The 21651-nt window shown below is 44.7% G+C and overlaps 2 protein-coding genes across 4 annotated transcripts in view; both read left to right on the top strand.

Moving 5' to 3' along the window:
* The first annotated feature begins 22 nt into the window (after window positions 1-22).
* Window positions 23-16827, top strand: Tmem169 (transmembrane protein 169). 3 transcript variants are annotated; one of them, XM_050123764.1, is made up of 4 exons: window positions 23-102; window positions 2296-2520; window positions 11993-12270; window positions 14841-16827. In XM_050123764.1, the coding sequence occupies exons 3-4, from the start codon at window positions 12000-12002 to the stop codon at window positions 15461-15463; spliced, it is 894 nt and encodes a 297-aa protein (XP_049979721.1). In that variant the 5' UTR covers window positions 23-102; window positions 2296-2520; window positions 11993-11999; the 3' UTR covers window positions 15464-16827. The 3 variants fall into 3 exon arrangements, with proteins under 3 accessions (XP_049979721.1, XP_049979723.1, XP_049979722.1); XM_050123766.1 differs by lacking the exon at window positions 2296-2520 and having other exon boundaries at window positions 47-102; XM_050123765.1 differs by lacking the exons at window positions 23-102; window positions 2296-2520 and adding an exon at window positions 9099-9284.
* A 3077-nt stretch (window positions 16828-19904) lies between these two features.
* Window positions 19905-21651, top strand: part of Xrcc5 (X-ray repair cross complementing 5) — a 92862-nt gene continuing 91115 nt past the window's right edge. Inside the window, exon 1 of the mRNA XM_050123763.1 lies at window positions 19905-20019. Coding sequence (XP_049979720.1) covers window positions 19999-20019 — 21 coding nt within the window. The 5' untranslated portion in view covers window positions 19905-19998. The remainder of the gene's footprint in view (window positions 20020-21651) is intronic.

Consider the following 21651-nt stretch of genomic DNA (forward strand, 5'->3'; position numbering starts at 1 on the left):
GCACTAGGCGTCCTCCCAGAGCTGGACCGCTCCTGGCGGCCGCCTGCAGACCTCTGCATCCTCTGCCTCCCGCCTCCCTCCTGGGTCCCAGTGCAAGTGTGGGTGAGACTCCTCGTTCGATTTTCCATATTTATTTTTAAATATTGATGACATTGGGGAAAAGGAGAGGGGATTGAAAAGAGAGAGTGAGAAAGAAAAGAAATGGGGAGGATGTTCTCTGTTCTGAAAATCCAATCCTGGGGCCATAGGTCTCACCGTTAATTAAAATTAAATCTCCAGGGCATCTGCGTAGAGAAAGGCTGCAGGTCTGGGCCCTCGCTGTGTCCTTCTACAGCAGACGTCCGTCTGTCTGGGCTCCTGCTGCAGTGTGCAGGGGGCTAGGAAGTGGGAAAGGCTTAGGTTAGCTGAAGGGAAGACAGACATCCAGGTCCCAGATTTCCTCATCTTCAGGGATGGAGTCTAAGAGAGGGTGTGGGTCCGGAGAGGACATACAGTTGCAGTTGTCCTCAGAGCCTAAATAATGAATGATTAAAAAGAAATAGATTTAGGCCCACTCTTACCTTCTCTGTGCCCCACCCAGAAATGAAAGAAAGAAGTACCCTTCCCTAGATTTGAGATCTAATCCGTTTTGCCTGGGCTACATAGAGAAAAAAAAAAAGATGAATTGTTGCGTGGTTTTTGCAAGATTCATCTCTAGATTTATGTTTGAGAACCTGCCTTCAGCATGAAACATCTCTGTTCTGAATTGGTTCCAAGGAATAATTTATTACTCACATTCTGTTTTAGTTATTATTATTGCTTTTCTTTCTTTTTCTCTTTTCTTTCCTTCTTTTTTTTTTTTTTAGACAAGGCTGTCTTGGAACTATGTACACTAGGTTGACCCAGAACTCAAAGACACACTTGCCTCTGCCTCTGGAGTGCTGGGATTAAAGGCATGTGATACCATGCCCAGCCCTTCTATCCTTCTATCTTCTCTCTCTCTCTCTCTCTCTCTCTCTCTCTCTCTCTCTCTCTCTCTCTCTCCTATCTATCATCTATCTGTTATCTATCTATCATTTGTCTATCTACTATTTATCATCTATTATCTATCTGTCTATCAAATATCTATCATCTATCTATCATCTATCTATCTATCTATCGTGTGTGTGTGTGTGTGTGTGTGTGTGTGTAATGAGTGTGGTTGTCAGAAGACAAACTTCAGGAGTCACTTCTCTCCTTGCATGAGTCCCAGGAGTCGAAGGGAGGACATCAAGCTTAGCAACAAGCACCTTTACCCTCTTAGCCTTGTCCACTCTCTGCTTCTTATTTGTGACTTGTGAATTTGGCAGATGTAGGGACTATGTTAGGTCATTGTTCTTACTCCAAGAATAATGGCATTTGTAAGTTTGTGGGAGTGTTCTATTCTTCCTTTCCAGGTAGCAAGCCATAAACCATTTGTTTGTGTTTCAAGAGGCGGGGGTTGGAGCCACCACTTAAAACTCATGAAGAGAGTTAGGAGTAGAATTAGCCATTGCTTCTCTCCTTGGGTCTCTCTGACCAGCAAGACTGCACCTCTGGGAGAACCTCATCTCCTCCTGGTCCCTCCACCTCCCTGCTCTTCTCTAACCTCTCTTTAGAGCAGATCCCTCTCTAACTTAGTTGCCGATAGCACCTAACCAACCCGTGTAAAGGAAGTACTAAAACTCTCTGGCTATCTGGCTATCTTTGGGTAGTTGGCCAAGGGCTCCATTATCCTTCTGTTTATGCCAGTTATGTGCTTATGAACACATTTAAAAAATGGTACCATTGTAACCTTTTTTGAAAAGTAAATTTGTGTGTGTGTGTGTGTGCGCGCGCGTGTGCACGTGTGTCTGTGGAAATCAGAGCAGGATGTTGAATGCCCTTCTCAATCATTCTCAACCTTATTCCCTTGAGACAGGGTCTCTCACTGAGCCAGAGCTTGCTCTCTTTTACCTGGTGGGAGCCACAGAAACCCCCCTGCCATCTCCATCCAGCACCGTCTAATTCTGGGCTTACAAGCCAGTGTGTTCTGGGGATGTGACTCAGATTTTCACGCTTGCACAGAAATTAGTACCCTTACCTTCTGTGACATCTCCACGGTCCCCTAAAAAGAATTTAGGCAGAAGTGCTGAAGAATCATTTCAGAAAAATATAGTTTCTTGTTCTCTGATCCCAATGATAAAGTGATATATGTTGTTTGTTCGTTTGCCTGTTGAAGTCCAGCCATGGGGCTTGCGCATCGTTCCTCCTTGGAGCTAAACCTCCTTCTCCCCTACCCCATATATTTTTTAACAGAAAAAAAATATTGAGTGTGGCCACTGAGCAGACCGAGGCAGGGGATCAAGTGAGAAGGTCACGGGGGACATGAGGCAGTTATGCCCAGTGGGGATGACAGGGTGCCACCTGTCATCTGCGTGGACGCTGCAGGCTGAGCAGTCAAAGTTTCCCCCCTCAGTCCCAGGAAAACCTGGGATTCAGAAGTGTGGGATCTCTTGGGGCTCCTTTGTTTAAAATAAGAAGGTACGTTCTATTTGTCTCTTCCTCTGCCTCTAGGGTTTCAAAATCTGCTAACCCCTAAATGTCAGCACACCCAGCAATTTCACTTGGAAGCTGTTTGTTTTCAGATTTTAATCCTGCCCCCTTCAGGAGCCACCCCCGTCCTGAGCCCACCACCGTGCTGCTTCGGTGACTCCCTTGGTCAAATCCAGCACTGGTCTGCATGGCTGCCCCCTTTGTCCTGGCTTGCTGTCACCAGGATGCATCCACGCCCCCTGTGCTGTCTGTCACACCCCATTAGCAGTGGCTTCTTTTCTAGGCTGAGATGCTTTCGCTGCTCACCCAGCTCCCTGTCCCTCCTCCTCTCCATCTTCCTAGTTAACATTATTTCTCCCTGCTCTGCAAAGCAGCTGCTGGCTCAGAGTGACAGGTGCTTATGGGGTTCTCAACTGGCAGATTCACAGAACTGCTATGCTGAAGGAAACCAGTAAGGCCCCTGACTCCGCCTATGCCTCAAAGCAAGAGCCCTCTCAGACTGTTCAGTCAGTGCTGACTGAGCCCATGTGTACCAGGTACTGCTCAAGGCCTGGGAAATACAGCACAGTCAATGGGGTAGTTGGGTTTCCCTGTCTTTGTTCAATCTTATTTTCTATCATGTAAGAGTGGAGGGGTTGGGCCGGGGTGGGGTGAGAGGAGTACTCACCACCATAGGTAGAGCAGTAGCCAAATAAAGAATTTAATTTTTTTCATTAATTTTTTTCATTTATTTTACATACCGACCAACGTTTCCCCTCTCTTTTCTCCCCTGTTCTCTCTCCCCACCTTTCTTTTACCCACCTCCTCCTCTGTCTCCATTCCGAAGGGGGCAGGCCTCCCATGGGAGTCAACACAGCAAGGCACATCAAGTTGAGGCGGAAACTCCTCCCCTGCATCAAGGTTGGACATGGCAACCCAGCATAGGGATTGGGTTCCCAAACCCAGCTTAAGCGCTGGTCAGGTTCTGATCCCACTGCTGGGAACCCCACAAACAGATGAAGTCACACAACTGTCGCACATATGCAGAGGCCTAGGTCAGTCCCATGCAGGCTCCTCAGAGGAGCTCAGGTCGGCTGTTTCTGTGGGTTTCCCTGTCATGACCTTGACTCCCTGCTTCGATCTTCAGTTCTTTCAGTAAGGAGCATACTATGTCTTCAGAAACAATTCCCTCTGCTCCCAGGAACTGTTTCCTTTGTAGATGAATGGTGCTAAATCAGCCTCCTTGTAGTTTTCTCCTTACTAAGGATTGAACGCAAGCCCTTATGCATACGGAGCAAAATGGCCTTGGGTATATGGGGCAAGCAGTCTCCCACCGAGCTGTCTCTCCAACCCTTTTCATTTTTTATCTTGAGAAAGGGCTTTACCTAGTTGCGCAGGGTGCCCTTGACCTCACTCTGTAGCTCAGGCAAGCACTGAGCTTGCAATTCCCCTGCCTTAGCTTTCAGAGCAGGAGAGCACAGGCCCACACCACCAGCCTGGGCTACTGAATTCTTTCATTTTCCATCCAAAAATCCAGGGAGTGGGACAGGTTGCTAGGGAAGGAGAAGCATTCATTAGGAAAGGCTGCAAACCAAGAAGATGGCAGAGAACTACCATCCTTTCAGGTTCCTTATAGGGAACCCAGAAGCTCCAAGGCCTTTATAGGAAAGTGCGGAAGGACTAGGTGAGCCATGGCAGCGAGACAATGTGCTGAACTGTACCTTAACCACCTGCAGACTGGATTTTCTCTTCTCTTCTGTTGTAATAATCTTGAGTTAACATTGGCTTTCTTTCGTGCCTTTGATGAACCCACTATCTTCCTACAAGTTAAACACTTAACTTGTAGGGCCTGGAGAGATGGCTCCAGGGCACTTCTTGATCTCCAACAGGACCTCAGTTCGGTTCCTAGAACCCATACTGGGAAGCTCGTTGTCACCTGTAATTCCAGTCATACAGAATCGGATCCCCTCTTTTGGCTCTGTGGGAACCCATGAATGTGGATTTGTTGCACCTTGACCAAAGATCAGAGAGCTCAGGCCTGTTCTTGCACCTTGCTGGCCTCAAACTCACAAGGATCCGCCTGCCATTGCCTCTGGAGTGCTGGGATTAAAGGTGTGTGCCACAACCACCTGATCAAAAATCTTACTTAATTATAATCGAAGGATTGACTAAGGCAGCAAGACTAGAAGCCAATGCAATTAAATTTAAATGAAAACCAGTTTTTCCTTTTCTCTTTCTCTCTTTCTTTCTTCCTTCCTTTCTTCTTTTATTCCTTCTTCCCTCCCTCTTCCCCCTCCCTTGTTTTAGACAGGTTTTTGTGTGTAGCCCTAGCTGTCCTGGAACTCACCCTGTAGACCAGGCTGGTCTTGAACTCAGAGGTCCACCTGCCTCTGCCTCCCTAGTGCTGGGATCAAAGAAGTGCATCATCACACCAGCCTCTAAAACCAATTGTTCTAAGAATGAGTTCTAGAGTATAAGTGTATTTTTTCAACATCTATTGATCCCCTGGATGACGAAGAGTTCAGTGTGAGGTTAACGTTCTGTACTCCCATGCTGATGAACAGACTTTGAACTGGTCGTAGATAGGAGGATGGGCCTGGTTTCCAGAAAGGAGTTTCTTCTCTTGATCCTGTTGATTAACGTTTTGGGAACATGGAGGATTTATTTTACCCTCTTATAGAATCCAAAATGCTGGAGAGATTCCGAATCTGTTTCTCACACCAAACACTATAGCATGCTATGTGCACAAAAACAGGGAAGAGAATTAGCCCCTCCCCTCTCTAACATCCTTTATTGATTTTTCTGCAAATTTCACATCATTTACCTTAATCCCGTCCGCCTGCCAGTCCCTCCATATCTGCCCCTGAAAATTAATTTAAAACAAAACAAAGCAACCCCCCCACTCTTCTGTCTTTCCAGCACCTCTTCATCCTAGTGGCGTGGGGAGCTTTGGTGTGTCTCGCAGTACACCCTTTGGTTCTGTCAGCCCTACCTGCAAATGTTCATTGCAATGAGTTCAAGGCCTCTGGTACAGATATCTCTCAGATATCCTGCTGTTATTCCGAGTCGTGGAGGTCCTGTGGCTATCATTCCACAGGACTAGTCTCTTCACACATTCCAGCAGGTCAGAGATGGGGTAGATGTGAGGATGAGCCAGCCCAAGGCCCAGGATGTATAGACCCTCCTCTTTTAACAACTGTTTACATCATTCAGAGAAGACATTTCTTGAATTAAGCAATCGACAGGTGCATACTGACTTTCTGGTGGGAGTCTAACCCACTAGGGATGAAGAGGTATGAAGCATGGGGCAGTGCCTGACCTTTGCATACAAACAAACCTTTGCATGTTTCCTGCCTGCCTGTGGGGATGAGTGAGAACTCACGACGCCACTCCTACTCCATGGCATGAGGAACTATATAACTAAGTATTAAGAGTATAGAACACATGGTGGGTGCTATGGAACTCCCCCATCCCAATTCTGGGGTTAAAAGCACATGGCCATGCCTCGCTTTCACATGGGTGTTAGGGATTTGAACTCAGGTCCTCTTGCTTTCATAGCAAGAGCTCTTATCCATTGAGCCATCTTCCCAGCACCTGGCATGCACTTTGTTGTTGTTACTTGTAAAGATAATTTATTTGGTGTTGAGGAGCTCACACAGAACTCTGTCATGATCCTCCTGCCCTCAATTCATAGAAACTGATGGCAGAAAAGTGCTTGCCTGGAAAGAAAATGCAGATGCTGTCCAGGAGGTAGAGCTGAGGTCAACTAAACTCGTTGTTGTTTTGTTTTATCAAGACAGGGTCTCTCACTATGTAGACCAGGCTGGCTTTGAACTCACAGAGATCTGCTTGACTCTGCTTCCCAAGTGCTGAAATTAAAGGCACATACCACTATGCCCCGATAGTATCAACTATACTCTTTTTTTTAAATTTTTTTATGATTTATTTATCTTTATTTTATGTGCATTGGTGTGAAGGTGTCAGATCCCCTGGAACTGGATTTTCAGACAGTTGTGAGCTGCCATGTGGGTGCTGGGAATTGAACCCAGGTCCTCTAGAAGAGCAGTCAGTGCTCTTAACCGCTGAGCCATTTCTCCAGCCCCTCAACTATACTCTTAAAGAATGACAGACATGAGGCCCTGGAGAAAGACTCCATCCAGCGTGGGGATTTCCCACCCATGATCTGTGACCCCTTCATACCCCATAAAAGTCTTGAACCAAGTGAAGGAGGAACGCGAAAGAGTCTCTCCTGTTTTCCTCAGGGTTGGCCTTGAACAAACCGACTGGCAACTAATGTCCACTAAGTTCTTGTCTCCCCCGGGTTTACAGCAATGAGCAGAGTAACTGAAGATCTGGCAATGTCAGGAGTCCACCTGTGATTGATTAAACTTTGTCCCTCTGCAGGAGTAAAACACACCCAACACCAGTGATAAGTGTCTCTCTTGGCAACAGACTGTCAGCAAAGGCGGATGCCATTTTTTTTAACCTGTCAGCTCTGGAGAGGTCTTGCTATGACTGGCTGTCAGACAGTGGGTGTGAGTCTGAGATGTATTCTAATGTCTGTGAGAAAGCCTCCCACAGCATGTCTGAGGCTGTAGTTGGGGAAAACACTAGGCTGCTTCTGTGAACCAGAATAAGGACTTTGGGCCATTTCTATGTCTTTGACATGCTCATGCTCAGTTTGCATTACACATTACGTTGCTTTGTCTGGTATCCATGTTCAGTGGAATTATTTATGTTTGATTTTTTTTTTTTTTTTGTGACGGGGTTTCCCTGTATTCTTAGCTGTCCTGGAACTTGCTCTGTAGACCAGGCTGGCCTTGAGTTCACAGAGATCCTCCTGCCTCTGCCTCCTGAGTGCTGGGATTAAAGGTGTGCACCACTGTCGCCTGGCTTATGTTTGAGTTTTAATATAATATTTCTTATTAATTCTTTAAAAATTCACATATATAATGTATTTTGATAATACTTAAGCCCCACTCTGCCCCCTAACTCCTCCTAGATTCAATATCAGGACCCCACCCTATGCACTTTTAACATAATTTTAAATTTGGTGGAGGCAAATATTATTATTAATAACAGATTAATAATTTGTTATATATTAATAAATCCTGCTATTATATATTAGTAAGCATACTATGAAAAATAGCTTATGAAATACAGTGACAGCCTCTACTGATAGGGAAGTTTTTAAACTATTTACCAAAAAACTTTCCATTTTCAAACTATTTGTTTATCGTTGAGAATTGCTGGAGTCTGTGCCCAGCCCTGTCTTCCCAGGGCCCCTGAGAATGTATGCTTCCAGTAGCTATGGGCTTCCAGTTTTCTGTCGCTATTTTCGTTCCTAATTCTTCAATCCTTCATTTCCTTCTTGTTCTTTCTGAGTATTTTCTTGGTTTTAATGCCAAATGCACACCCTGTCATGTCATTTATTCTCAATTACTTAGTCTCTCCTCCTCTTATTTGTTTTGAATAGTCTCAGTGTCTCGTGGACTGGCCCAGTAGGCACAGCTAAAGTGAAGTGTGGCTGTGGACGAGCAAGCAGAAATACATCTTAGCTTGCCATTCAGTCTAAAGCACAATCCATGTCTAAAACATTATTGTGTGACAGGAAGGACTCTGAATCATACTTCTTCCAATGTGAACACACACAGCCGGTTTCGGCTTTATTTCCAAACTTTGGGTGCATTTGTTTTTTGTGGAATGACAATTTTGTCGTTCCAGGCAGTACATAACTGTCCTTTGCCCTTTGCCCTTTCACTCTTTTGTAATCCCCATGGATCAGCAGATTTTTTTTTACTTTTTTAAAATGTATTTGTTTATTAAAGATTTCTGTCTCTTCCCCGCCACCACCTCCCATTTCCCTCCCATTTCCCTCCTCTTCCCCCAATCAAGTCCCCCTCCCTCGTCAGCCCAAAGAGCAATCAGGGTTCGCTGCCCTGTGGGAAGTCCAAGGACCACCCACCTCCAACCAGTTCTAGTAAGGTGAGCATCCAAACTGCCTAGGCTCCCCCAAAGCCAGTACGTGCAGTAGATCAAAAACCCATTGCCATTGTTCTTGAGTTCTCAGTAGTCCTTATTGTCCGCTATGTTCAGTGAGACCTGTTTTATCCCATGTTTTTTCAGACCCAGGCCAGCTGGCCTTGGTGAGTTCCCAATAAAACGTCCCCATTGTCTCAGTGTGTGGGTGCACCCCTTGCGGTCCTGAGTTCCTTGCTCGTGCTCTCTCTCCTTCTGCTCCTGATTTGGACCTTGAGATTTCTGTCCGGTGGGATCAGCAGATTTTTGATACTTGTCTTTATATCCTAACCTTAATTAACTGCCTGAAATAAATCAGGTGCTTATGGGTAGCATTCTTAAAGGTGAGGCGTAGAGGAAGATATTCTATACCCCTTTATTATCTGGTCATGCCTAGAGGACTCCCTAAACAGCACAAACCCACAGGGTCTCATCACAGAAGGCTGTGTTTTAGGTGTGTTACTTGAACATGCATAATAAATACACTTGCATTCTTTTTTTTTTAAATATTTATTTACTTACTTATTATGTATACAACATTCTGTTTGTGTGTATGCCTGCAGGCCAGAAGAGGGCACCAGACCCCACCACAGATGGTTGTGAGGCACCATGTGGTTGCTGGGAATTGAACTCAGGACCTTTGGAAGAGCAGGCAATGCTCTTAACCACTGAGCCATCTCTCCAGCCCCTACACTTGCATTCTTGAATAAATCACCAAACCAAGACAAGAGAAAAGAATACGATCAGGTTATATGGTATAAAAATTATTTTATTATTTTATTTTTTAAAAAATATATATTTATATATTTATTTATTTATTATGTATACAATATTCTGTCTGTGTGTATGCCTACAGGCCAGAAGAGGGCACTAGACCCCATTACGGATGGTTGTGAGCCACCATGTGGTTGCGGGGAATTGAACTCAGGACTTTTAGGAAAAGCAGGCAATGTTCTTAACCACTGAGCCATCTCTCCAGCCCTAAAAATTATTTTAAATTATAAAAAACTTGCACTAATATTGCTGTTTCTGCAAAAAAGTTAAGGAACCTGGATGGAGCTTTCAGTTTTGAATGAAGACAAACAAAGGCAAGAACTCTGCCAAACTCGTCTACTTATGTCTAGCTGATCTCCCAGGTTGTTGGGCTGTAAATTCACTGGGCCAAGGCGTTTAGGAGCGCCCCCACCCCATTCTCTCCAGAAAGAGTCAGAGCAGATGGACTTCCCAGAGCAAAGAGCCCACCATGACGATGTTTGATGGCTCTCAGGAATCAGTGAGCTAAATCAGGGCTCCTCACCAAAATGGTCCAACATGGAGAGGCAGGGAAGACATGGTTCTCCCAAAGGCTAAGGATTCCCAAGTTTCCTAGTTAAAAATGTATATAGGTATAAAATCCTACTCCCCAAGTGTCTGTGCTTAATAAAATAATGTTTCCTACAATCCAAATCCTTTAGTAAAACAGACACTCGAGAAGCTGTGTCATGGCGTGGCTGTGACACAAACGACCACTTTATACCCATCTAAAGGCACCTGCATATACATGGCATACACACAAAGCTTTAAAAAAAAAAGCCTCCATAAGTCAAAAGGTGGGCATAATTACTTAAAATGACCAAGAGTGAGTCAGGTGTGGTGGCTCACGCCTTTAATCTCAGCTCTTGACAGGTGGAGACAGGCAGATGTCTGCAGATCTCTGTGAGTTTGAGGCCAGCCTGGTCTACAGAGCGAGTTCTAGAACAACAGTAGTTATACAGAGCCATGTCTAGGAGGAAAAAAAAAAGCTGAAGCTTCTTAAAAAAAAAAAAAAAAAAAAAACAACTCAAAAAACCCTTCCTTATTTGCCCAGCCTCTTTTCAGATGCAATGTCTGAAAGTTCCACTGGGTGGAACTGCTATAGACAAACAGATGTGGTACCATTTGTAAGAACAGGGAGATTTGAGCAGATTTCTATTTAATGTTAATTTAATTAATAATGATGTTAAAAATGGCTTTTAAAATTACACAGAGTACTGCTATCATGGGGCTTTATAGTGTGTGTGTTGGGGGATTGTATATGGCAGAGGACAGCTTCAATCCCTTCCATCTCCTTCCATCATGATGCAGTACAGGGATCCAAATTAGGCGCGGTGGTACCTCTGCCCTCTGAGGCATCTTGTTGTCCCATTTATTTTATTTTACATATTGAAGTAGAAAGGAAGTGTTTAAGATTTGTTGCTAAATACTATGAAGAAACAAGATTGACCTGGAATAGCTTTATTATTGTTGAAACTGGGTGATGGGTGCCAGGAAGACACATTAAAGTCCTTATTGTTCCTGGTTACCTAAGTGTTCAGGCTGGATGTTGCTAATATTCACTCTGTAGCAACAACAGTCACAGCAGCCCTTGGAACGGCTCAAGCTCGGAAATAGATTGCAACCTCCTGAGTGGGCGGCTGAGTTGTGAGGACAGAGCTCCTCTGTCTTGGTTTTCTTGGCGTGCCTTGGCTTAATGTTTTATTCCAGATGAAGCCTTTCAATCTCCTAGAACAGCAGTCCTCAACATGTGTGTAGCGACCCCTTTGGGGGTCAAACAGCCCTTTCACAGGGGTCACACATCAGATATCCTGCATATCAGATATTTACATTACAGTTCATAGCAGGAGCAAAACTACATTTATGAAGTAACAACAAAAATCATTTTATGGCTGGATCACTACAACATGGAGAACTGTGTTAAAGGGTCTCAGTAGTAGAAAGGTTGAGAACCACTGACCTAGAAAATCAAACTTCGCCCAAGGTGAATTTGTAACCATAAGTAGTGGGCCCGTGTTTTCTCCATAAGAGGCTTGTTCTTTTCTCTTCTTTCTGGTTTACATGCAGAAGAGAGGATGAAGTGTTGAAAGTGAAAGCACCTCTTCCGGATTCTCCCAACTTTCTCAGTACGTGTTGTACTAGGAGACAGGGTATGCTCCCACATAGCAAAGGAGTCGCAATTATGAGGTTCCACAAGTCTTCTTCCACTTGGGCATTGTTGGGATGTATTCTTGGCAGTCAGAAGTACAAAATATTGGCTCTACTCATGTCAGTCTCCATCTATGATGAGAGTAAGATTGGTTTTAACTCCTACCTGCCCGTAGACTTCCTCACTAACCGTCCTATACTCTATGCCCTTTAACGCGACTGGTGGGTTTTTCGCAATACTATATGTCTACGAATGACAAAAGGTAATATTAAAATTTTATTTGTCATCTGTTACTGAAAGAGGATTTCCATGGACCCCTCCCTCCTTCGTTGATTTCCCAGTTTCTCTCCAGCCTGCTGTCTTTGATTTCAGCTGATGCTTTGCTTTTCTGTCTTTTAAGTCGCATGCATCCTTGGGGACATGTTTGCATAGTCCTTTCGAGGTAGAAGCTGTGTGATGCATGGACCTTGAGTTTGCTCAAGCAAGTCAAACTCATCTAACGTAAGCTGGCCTACTTCTCAGGACACGGATGGAAGAGTCAGCACCAGCGGAAAGCCAGGGCCAGCTCCCAAGCCCCCACCATGGCTCACTAAGGAGGGCAGTGGCTGCTGCGCTGGCCCTGGATGGCGAGTCCACAATGGGCCGCAGGAAGAAGAAGAGGAAAGAGTCTCGCCCAGAGTCCATCATCATCTACCGGTCAGATAATGAGAAGATGGACGAAGAGCCTGAAGAGTCAGAAGGTGGAGATCGGCCTAAAGAGGAGGAAGGGGAGGATTTCCTGGACTACCCTGTAGATGATGGTGAGTCTCTCTGGAGCCCCTTGTTCAAAGTCATCGGAAGAAAACCAGGAGACAGGAACCTGCTCACTGGCCTTTTTTTTTCTTTTCTTTTTCGGGTGATGAATTTCTTGAGGTGTTGTAATCTTCATTAATTATACTGATAGTAGTTACTTAGAGCCTGCAACACTCTGTTTTGGGTATATGGAATATCTCCCCTTTCATAACTGCTAGTGTAAGAGAAGAAGCTGCTTTATAGACTCACCACTTAACATAAATGGGATAAAGAGCCACAGTCGTTATGTTTCTTAATAATTATGGAAAGGCAGCCAGGTGAAGTGACTTACACCTGTAATCCCAGCATTTGGGAGGCTGGGATTGAGGCAAAGGGTTATGAATTGGATGCCATCCTGGGATATTCAGTGAGACCATGTCTCAAAAATAAAAAGGAAATCACCACCACCAACACATCAAGAGGCTATGTCTTAGGGTTTCTATTGCTGCAACAAAACACCATGAATAAAAACAAGTTGGGGAGGATTGGCTTAACTTCCACTGCACTTTTCATCATCAAAGAAAGGACAAGAACTCAAACAGGACAGGAACCTGGTGACAGGAGCTGATGCAGAGGCCATGGAGGGATGCTGCTTTCTGATTTGCTCCTCATGGCCCGCTCAGCCTGCTTTCTTATAGAACCCAGGACCACCAGCTCAGGGATGGAATCACCCACAATGGGCTGGGTCCTCCCCCATCAATCATTAATTAAGAAAATACTTAGCTGGGCAGCGGTGGCACCTGTCTTTGTCTTTAATCCCAGCAGAGGCAGGTGGTTCTCTGTGAGTTCAAGGCCAGCCTGGTTTACAGAGCTAATTCCAGGACAGCCAAGGCTTCACAGAGAAACCCTCTCTCAAAAAACAAAAACAAAACAACAAACAACAACAACAACAACAAAAAAAAGAGAATACCTTATAGTCAGATCTTATGCAGGAATTTTCTCAATTGAGGTTCCCTCCTCTCAGATAATTCTAGTTTGTGTGTCAAGTTGACATTAGATTGCCAGCACAGACTATAACTTATGATATCAGTGAGATACAGTATTCCTTCACAATTCAGGATTGTTGAAGTTTGTGTGAAATATGATAGCATCCTTGTGTGGAACTAGGTAACTCTCACACTCCTTAAGCTCACGTTTAAGCCACTTTGCCCGCACTGTAGGAACTGGTCAGCGTTTATTAAGATTCAAAGTATGCGTACTGCATGTCACAGAAATTCTGCCTATGCTCTGACTGTTTAAGGACATTTGTTGCCATTAAGGAGCAAGCATGCGGGTTATCTATGTTAAGAATTACTGTGCGGCAATGGACAGACCTACTGGTGTAGAAGGATGGGTGTTAAGACTCACGCCCAGTGTGAATGACACAAGACTTGTCTCTGCTCCCATGGAGCTGACCTTCCCCCCTGGGAGGACAGACAGTGAGGAAGATAGCTAGTTCCAAAGACAGCAAATTCACAGCAGTGGGGAGATGACTGGTGGAGGGTTTTTGTGCCACATTTGAATTCCTTCAAGTAACATGAAGGAGCCAGGTAAAGAAAGATGTGGGGAAGAGGTTTTTTTTTTTTTTTTTTTTTTTTTTTTTTTTTTTTTTTTTATAATAGCAAGGGACTTGGGGTGAGAGCAACACTGGCCTCTCACCAGTGGGTGAGAGGGTGGGAAGGGGTGTTTGTTAGGGTGTGGAGAGAACCAGGGGGAGGATGATGGAAGGTCAGCAGGGAAGCCAGGATGGACCCTGGTGCCTCTAGGAAGGGCATATGGGGGGTTGGGAACTAAGTTAAGGGAAACTTTCAAGCAAGGCAGACATATTGTTAATTATTGTATAGATATATTTAAAAATTCTTTTTATTATATATGTTTAGTTTTGTGTGTGTGTGTGTGTGTGTGTGTGTGTGTGTGTGTAGTGAGTGGCTATTATTTATAGTTTAAATTTAAGAGCTGGAGGCTGGGCGGTGGTGGTGCACACCTTTAATCCCAGCACTCGGGAGGCAGAGGCAGACAGATCTCTGTGAGTTTGAGGCCTTGAAAAACCAAAAATAAATAAATAACAAAATATAATAGCTGGCATGTCTAGAGGCATCTCAGGGAAACACAGGACTAGGGGTGAGAAGGAGGGGATGTACTATTCCCTCAGTGTGTACACACACACACACACACACACACACACACATTTTATGTGCAGGTTAATAGTCACAAATAATGCCTTCATAACACTTGTTACCTAGAAGCAGGGTCACGATAAAATGGTGTCTGGTGAGGTTCCTCACCAATCTGCATGTTACAGAGACTGTGCCAAGGCTGGGGTACAGAGAAACGGCGTGACAGCAGGAAGAACAAGTTAATCTTGCCCACGGCTTTGTCATGTGTCATCGGTGTCTGCGGGAGTGATAATGGCAGAGACTGCCCTCCAAGGGAGATCCGCTTTAAGCCTGCGGCTGACTCACTGATTCTGCGGCTCCTGCTCAGGTCCCTCTTCAGGATGGGGCTGAGAGGAAACGTGATCTCCTCAGTTCTCGACTCTCATCCCCTTTGTGCCCTACAGGTGTGTGGAATATGCCTTCGGACAGCCGCTATGTCACGCTAACGGGGACCATCACGCGCGGGAAGAAAAAGGGTCAGATGGTAGATATCCACGTCACCTTGACAGAGAAGGAGCTGCAGGAACTGACCAAACCTAAAGGGCTGTCCCGGGAAGCAGCCCCTGAGGGAAGGAGGGCCTGCCAGGTGGGGGCAGACCAGGGTCCACATGTGGTTCTCTGGACGCTGGTCTGCCTGCCTGTGGTCTTCGTCCTTTCTTTTGTAGTGTCGTTCTACTATGGCACTATCACCTGGTACAACATCTTCCTTGTGTACAATGAGGAGAGGACCTTCTGGCATAAGATTTCCTACTGCCCCTGCCTCATTCTCCTCTATCCGGTGCTCATCATGGCCATGGCCTCCTCCCTGGGGCTCTATGCTGCTGTGGTTCAGCTCTCGTGGTCCTGGGGAGCGTGGTGGCGAGCTGCCTGTGACATGGAGAAAGGCTTCTGCGGCTGGCTCTGCAGCAAGCTGGGCCTGGAGGACTGCTCTCCCTACAGCATCGTGGAATTGCTGGAGTCTGACAATACCTCAGGCAATCTCTCCAACAAGGACCCCATCCAGGGAGTAGAAACCTCCACTGTCTAAACCACCGGTGACTTCTTTCACAGGCCCTACTAGTCAATAGTCGTTCTACAGTTCTAGCAGGTTCTTTCCTTAAACCATCCAATACCCTTTACAGTCCTGGAAAATCCTGGCTCACATTGGTCATCCCACCACCTTCATTATTCCAAGAGGGCAGGAAACAGAAAAGCAGTTCATGTGATATACAAATGTGTCTTGGCTCTTTGCCCTAAAATGACCATTTATCTGGGATATGGAGATCCATTATAAATTCCCTCAGGGGCCCGAAGGTGTTATTGGTGACTGTAATCCAGGGAAGTGTGTGCCTAAATGCAACAGAAAGAATAAAGAGGCTCAGGGGTGGGGCCGGAGAGATGGCTCAGGTTAAGAGCACTGGCTGCTCTTCCGGAGGCCCTGAGTTCAATTCTCAGAAACCACTTGGTGGCTCAGAGCCATCTATAGTGGGATCTGATGCCCTCTTCTGGCATAAAGTCAATGAGCACTCATATGCATAAAATAAATAAAAAAAAATCTTGAAAAGAGGCTCAGGGGTAACCAAATCCACCTAGAAAATAGCTGGAGATGGAATGACATATTTAGGGAGCTGAGCTACTGCTATAAACTGTGTGCATCACTTGTGCTACGTCTGTAGGTGGACCGGCCCAGGACCCTGTGATGTCATCTGGAGTTCTCTGGATGGTGGAATGTGGTCCTCAGGGCTCGCATCTTCAGTTTCAGATTTCCAAATGCTGACAACATCTCTAGCGGTACAGCTACATCATAGCAGTGTTCCTGGAAAACACAGAAGAAGCAAAGGAGAGCACCAAGCCCCCGTCAATATTTATTATATCTCATTGACCACACTATAGTCATATAGCCTTACCATCAAAAGATACTGGGAAATGCAATCTTTTATCTGGGTAGCTATATTCCTAGATGATATTGGGGTTATGTGGATTTGTGGGAACAGGGAGAATAGCTTTTTGGCAGGTGGGTAGGAGTCTACATCTTATGAGTGGTACTTAGATGATTCAGAATTCCAAACTACTAGTGCAGTTTTATTTATTTATTTGTTTATTCATTATTTTGGCCCTAGTCTTACACAGAGGATTTAAAGATAGATATGACCTACATACACTATGCATATGCCTTAGATAGTAGCATCTCATGTACTTGGCAACTTAACTTTTGCCATGTGATTTCAGGTTTCTTTAGAAAACCCATTAGGTAGAAGCATACGGTCATATAATCACAGTATAATTCTTCCTGGGAAGGAAGGGGGAACAGGGATTGACAGTATTTAATCTATAAACTATAAAGACAGAGGGAGAGAGAGAGAGAGAGAGAGAGAGAGAGAGAGAGAGAGAGAGAGAGAGAGAATCAGAGAATCTGCCGAACACTAACCCAGCAGGGATCAGTAGCTTAAAACACAAACCATGTTTAGCTCATACTCTGATCCAACCCAGGAGGCCTTACTCACTCGACCTTTCCAGCATGAAGCTCCTCTGGCAGAACTAGGAGTAACATAACAGATCCATCCAGGTGAAAAATTCTGGATGGAAGAAAGAACAAGTTCATTCTTAAGAGTGTCCTGGCTTCAAAATGTCAAGTCCTAAGAGGTCAGCGAGTTCTGGAGTTTGGGTTCTTACAAGAAGGGGTGATGTTCATTTTTCGTTGTCTCAGAAAGAAGTGCTTTGAAAACCTGCCATGAATTGAACTAGAGGGGTTGATCAAACTCCCCCAACTGCCAGCCAGGGACATTCATTTAATGTATGGTGCTGAACTCCACTTTCAGAGAATTAAAAAACAATCCTGTTATTAGCTTGATCAGAAGAAAAGAAAAATGTGTCCAGTATTTTTGAGAATAGCTGTGGTGCTTTCTGGTGCATTTCCAGAGATATGAATAATTTAAATAAAAATAAAGATAATAAAGTCTGATTAACATTTATCTATTTAGTTTTTGAGGTTCCTCCAATAGCTCTGAATGCTTTTGTTTACACAAAAAGGCAAGCCTGTGGTGGTTCTGTGGGAGATGGTCTCAGCAAGGGATCTTATATCTTATGTTCTGGTTATCAGTGGACCACAGATTTATGGGAATTCTATCTAGACAATCTGTTTCTGAGTTACCTTTTTACCTAACTCTTATTTTAAAAGTGCAACCACATTTATCACATTTATCTGTCAGTCACATTGGTTAGGGGAACCAATGACAAGGAGCATGGTGGCATTGTGGCGAGGGTAAGAATCCACCCAAAGCATACCAAGATGAAGCGGACATGGCGGTCAACCTTGACCTATGGACTTACAAAACTGAAATAATTTCAGAAGAGCCCTAGAGCCAGGTATGGCAATACACACCTCAAACCCCACCATAAGACTCATTCGTTCACCACGTTGGACTTCGGTGGTATCCAGTGCTTTGCTCTGCCATGGGTTCTCTATCTGTGTGCATTATTACTTCCTCTCCAGAAAATGTCTCATCGCACAACAGCGTGGACAACCTGAGTGATGACCACATGAGCATCAGAACAAAGATGTGCACCTGTTGTTTGTGACTCAGAGAAAACAGGCAGAGTTGCTGGAAGGGAAGGATTGCTGGGCGAGTCCCGTGAAAATGAGTGACAAACATTCAGAGCCAGCGGCAACCTCCATTTCTAGAAAAAGACATCTTAGGCTTCCTGAACTTATTTTTCAGCTACAGCTACTCCAAGCTATCAGGGAGCTCTTACCAGAGATTACTTTTTAGGTGTTTTTTTTTTTTTCTTCTAAAAATTATTTATTTATTATGTGCATTGGCGTTTTTACCACATGTATTTCTGTGTGAGGCTGTCAGGTCCCCTGGAACTGGAGTCACGGACAGTTGTGAGCTGTTCTGTGGATGCTGGGAATCGAACCCAGGGCCTCTGGTAAAGAGGTCAGTGCTTCCAACCACTGTACCATTTCTCCAGCAACTCCTGCCCCCTCCTTAAGTGTTTATACTTTCCATTTTGTCTGCAAAGTTGAAACGTTTTTCTACTTTTGTTTACTCGGAGTGTTATTCTTAAAAAAGGATGAGAGAGCCCGCCATGGGAAAGCAGCTACAGGAGGGCACCCTTCCTTGGCCCACGGTAGCGGCAGGTAACAGACACGTAAACACAGGAAATAGCCATAAGTATTTATTAAGGAAGGGGGAGAAGGAAAGACAGAGAAAAGAGATAAAAGGAGAGAGGAGAGATAAAAGAAGAGAGAGACAGAGAAAACGCGTGCGCACGCCAAGGAAGCAGAAAGAAAGAGAGGGTCCCAAGATGGCGATGGGCGGGTCAGAGGTTATGGGAGTGGGCGTGGCTAGGGCAGGGACCCAAGAATAATATTCCCACATCTTACTTTTGATAAAAAGCAAATTAGACACTTCAGTTTGAAGGAATTGGGGCGGCGAATTCTCAAGACTGCTTCCGGCTGATTGTGGGCGTCGTCTTGGGGGGGGGTGCAAGAGAAGGCTGGGGTGCTGGGAACATCCTGGCATAGCTGGTCTCTTTGCTTCTGACCGATGTCTGTGGCATGGGAATGTCTGGAGTCCCTGTTATTGGCAGAACACGGAGAATTGCCACTCTTTCCTTTGGCAGTTGGTCCTAAGGCCACTGTACCTTCATAGTCTTTCTTTAGTATCCTGCTTAGAAGGTCTTTAGAGGAGTTAAGTGCATTCCTCTTACGTAGGGGACTCTAACTCCAGAGTGCCAACACAAATGCTAACTGGAGTGATTAGCTCAGTGACCACTATTAACAATTATTTATTTATTTTTAGTCTTAAAAACCGTGTATGCATGCATCTGTATGTGGGTGTGTGCATTTGTGCGCAAGTGCCTGTGGAAGCCAGAAGAGGGCGTCAGATTCCATGGAACTGGAGCTTTGTACTGCCTGATGTGGGTACTGGGAACTCACCCTTGCAAAACCAGTACTTCCTTAACCTGTGGCCCATTTCCTCCAGTCCCTTATTTACTTACATTTTTTTAAAAAATGTACTTTTTAAAAAATGTATGAATGCTGTGTCTGCATGCATGATTGCAGGCCAGAAGAGGGCATCATATCCCATTATAAATGGTTGTGAGCCACCACGTGGCTGCTGGGAATTGAATTCAGGACTTCTGGATGAGCAGCCAATTGTCTTAACCGCTGAGACATCTCTCCATCCCTCTTTGTTTACTATTAAATTTATTTAAAATTTATTTATTGTGATGTGTGGGACACGTGGACGTCAGAGGACAACTTGCAGGAGTTGGTTCTTTTTCTCCACCAAGTGGGGTCCCTGGAGTCACACTGGGGTCGTTAGGCTTGATGACAAATGGTTTCACTAGCTGAGTCACTTCACCAGCCCAGTACTCGAGTTTTTAACGCCTCAAAACAAAGCCTTACCTAGGGAGGCAGGGAGGGAATTGTGCGCAAGCTCACAGCCCTGGAGCTGGGTTTCCCCGCCCCTTGCCCGCCGAGCCGGAAGTCTAGGCCTATGAGCCAACCGGAACTGAGTTGCGACACTGTAGGTTTCCGTCCGGGAAACGTAACCAAACGGCCGGTGGACCAGCAACATGGCGTGGTCCGGTAATAAGGTACTGACTGCTGGCCTTTGTGCGTTACTCAAGCCTGGGATTTGCAGCGGGTTGTTCGGTAGCAGGAATTGTGGGCTCGCAGCTGTGCCAATCTGAAGGCTGAAGGATGGATGCCCCAAAGCGAAAAGCTTGGGTTCCGGAGTTCTGCTTTTGAGCGAGCCTTATTCACCTTCACGCCTCTGTTATTCTCCCTCTTGCTTCACCTGCTCTTCATCCTCCCTCCGTCCCTAGTTGCCTCCCTTCTACTTTTCTATCCACATCACCTGCTAACGGAGGCGTCCCTTACCGCTTCTGAACCTGGGTTCTTAAAATCTATGTAAGAATTTATATGTTATCTAGGATTATCTCCTACGTGACAGGCTTGTAAAACTTGAGGTAGGGATTCTGTGAATAACTCAAAAATATAGTGTATTATTACTTTCCTAATAATTTAGTTTCTCCATTTTTTGAAAGCTTACAGTGTGAAGCACAGAACTAAGCCTTTTATTCCTATTTCATTAAATGTTCACACCAACTCCTGAGATGAACACTATTGTCCTTAGCTTTGTAAGTAAGAGAACCAAGGTACGAAGAACTCAAGTGTTCAGAACGTGGTCATGGTTTCCATAGGTGGTAAAATACAGATGTGAACTCAAGCCATTTTCAGAGCCCTGAAAAAAGATATTTGCCACATTGCTAAGAATCTGTGACCCCTGGCTTCTTTGATTGATAAAGGAAATTACAGTGAGCTTTAAAGTGATATTCTGATCAACAGAGAGAAGTGTAATTGCTATTCATTCATTCACTTGCCCATTCCCTTAATATAGGCAAACAAGATAGGGGTTTGAATAACTGGTCTCTGTTTTCCTCTACCCCTATTTGGGAAATTTTTATTAAATTATGAACTCATTATGATGTTGCTCTCCTCCTTTGCTCTTTCAGTTACTGAAAACGTTGTAACTCCTGTGAGGGGCTTATTTGTGGCAGATGTACCTGAAAGCTGTATTGCTTCCGTGGAGAAATGAGTCGCTATACTCTCCAAGTCTCTTATCCCCGTTTTCTTAATGCTTCCAGAAAATGAAATATCACAGACATTCTTCCAGACCAGATTTTTCATACTGTGAAACTCTTTGATGTCTTTTTCTGACTCTCTAATTCTTGACAAAAGACTTCTGGTCCTTTAGTGTTTGCTAGTTTATAAATAGGTTTTGTGGACATATAATAAATAAACACAGCCAGAGTATTTTGTGATTCTTTTTTAAAAAAGATTTTTATGTTGAGAGAATCCCTATGGGGTATAAATTGAATTGGTCTCTGAGGTACTCTGTAGTTTATTACTGTTCATTCCCAAATAAGTTGTCATTGCTTCTGAAATCTGTTAATATCACTGCATCATATGGTTCCATTTGGGGGGGGGGTAGGTGGGGGAGTTTCAAGACAGGATTTCTCTGTGTAACAGCCCTAGCTGTCCTGGAACTCACTCTGTAGACCAGGCTGGCCTGGAGCTCACCGAGATTCACCTGTCTCTGCCTCTCGAGTGCTGGGATTAAAGGCGTGTGTTACTATTTCCTGGCATGGTTCCATTCTTTATGAATTTAGAGAAAATAGTATTTCCTTTGTGTGTTGTAAAAAAGGTCAGATTTAGGAGTCATC

Source organism: Alexandromys fortis, unplaced genomic scaffold (assembly GCF_014885135.2).
Source record: "Alexandromys fortis isolate MF-2015 unplaced genomic scaffold, M_Fortis_MF-2015_v1.1 scaffold_220, whole genome shotgun sequence".
Lineage (NCBI taxonomy): Eukaryota > Metazoa > Chordata > Mammalia > Rodentia > Cricetidae > Alexandromys > Alexandromys fortis.

What these genes read in the sequence shown, in the direction of transcription:
- Tmem169 (XM_050123764.1), top strand. Translation starts at nt 12,000, where the DNA reads ATGGAAGAGTCAGCACCAGCGGAAAGCCAGGGCCAGCTCCCAAGCCCC. An exon ending in GGACTACCCTGTAGATGATG is followed by an intron (nt 12,271 to 14,840) that starts GTGAGTCTCTCT and finishes TGTGCCCTACAG; the next exon opens with GTGTGTGGAATATGCCTTCG.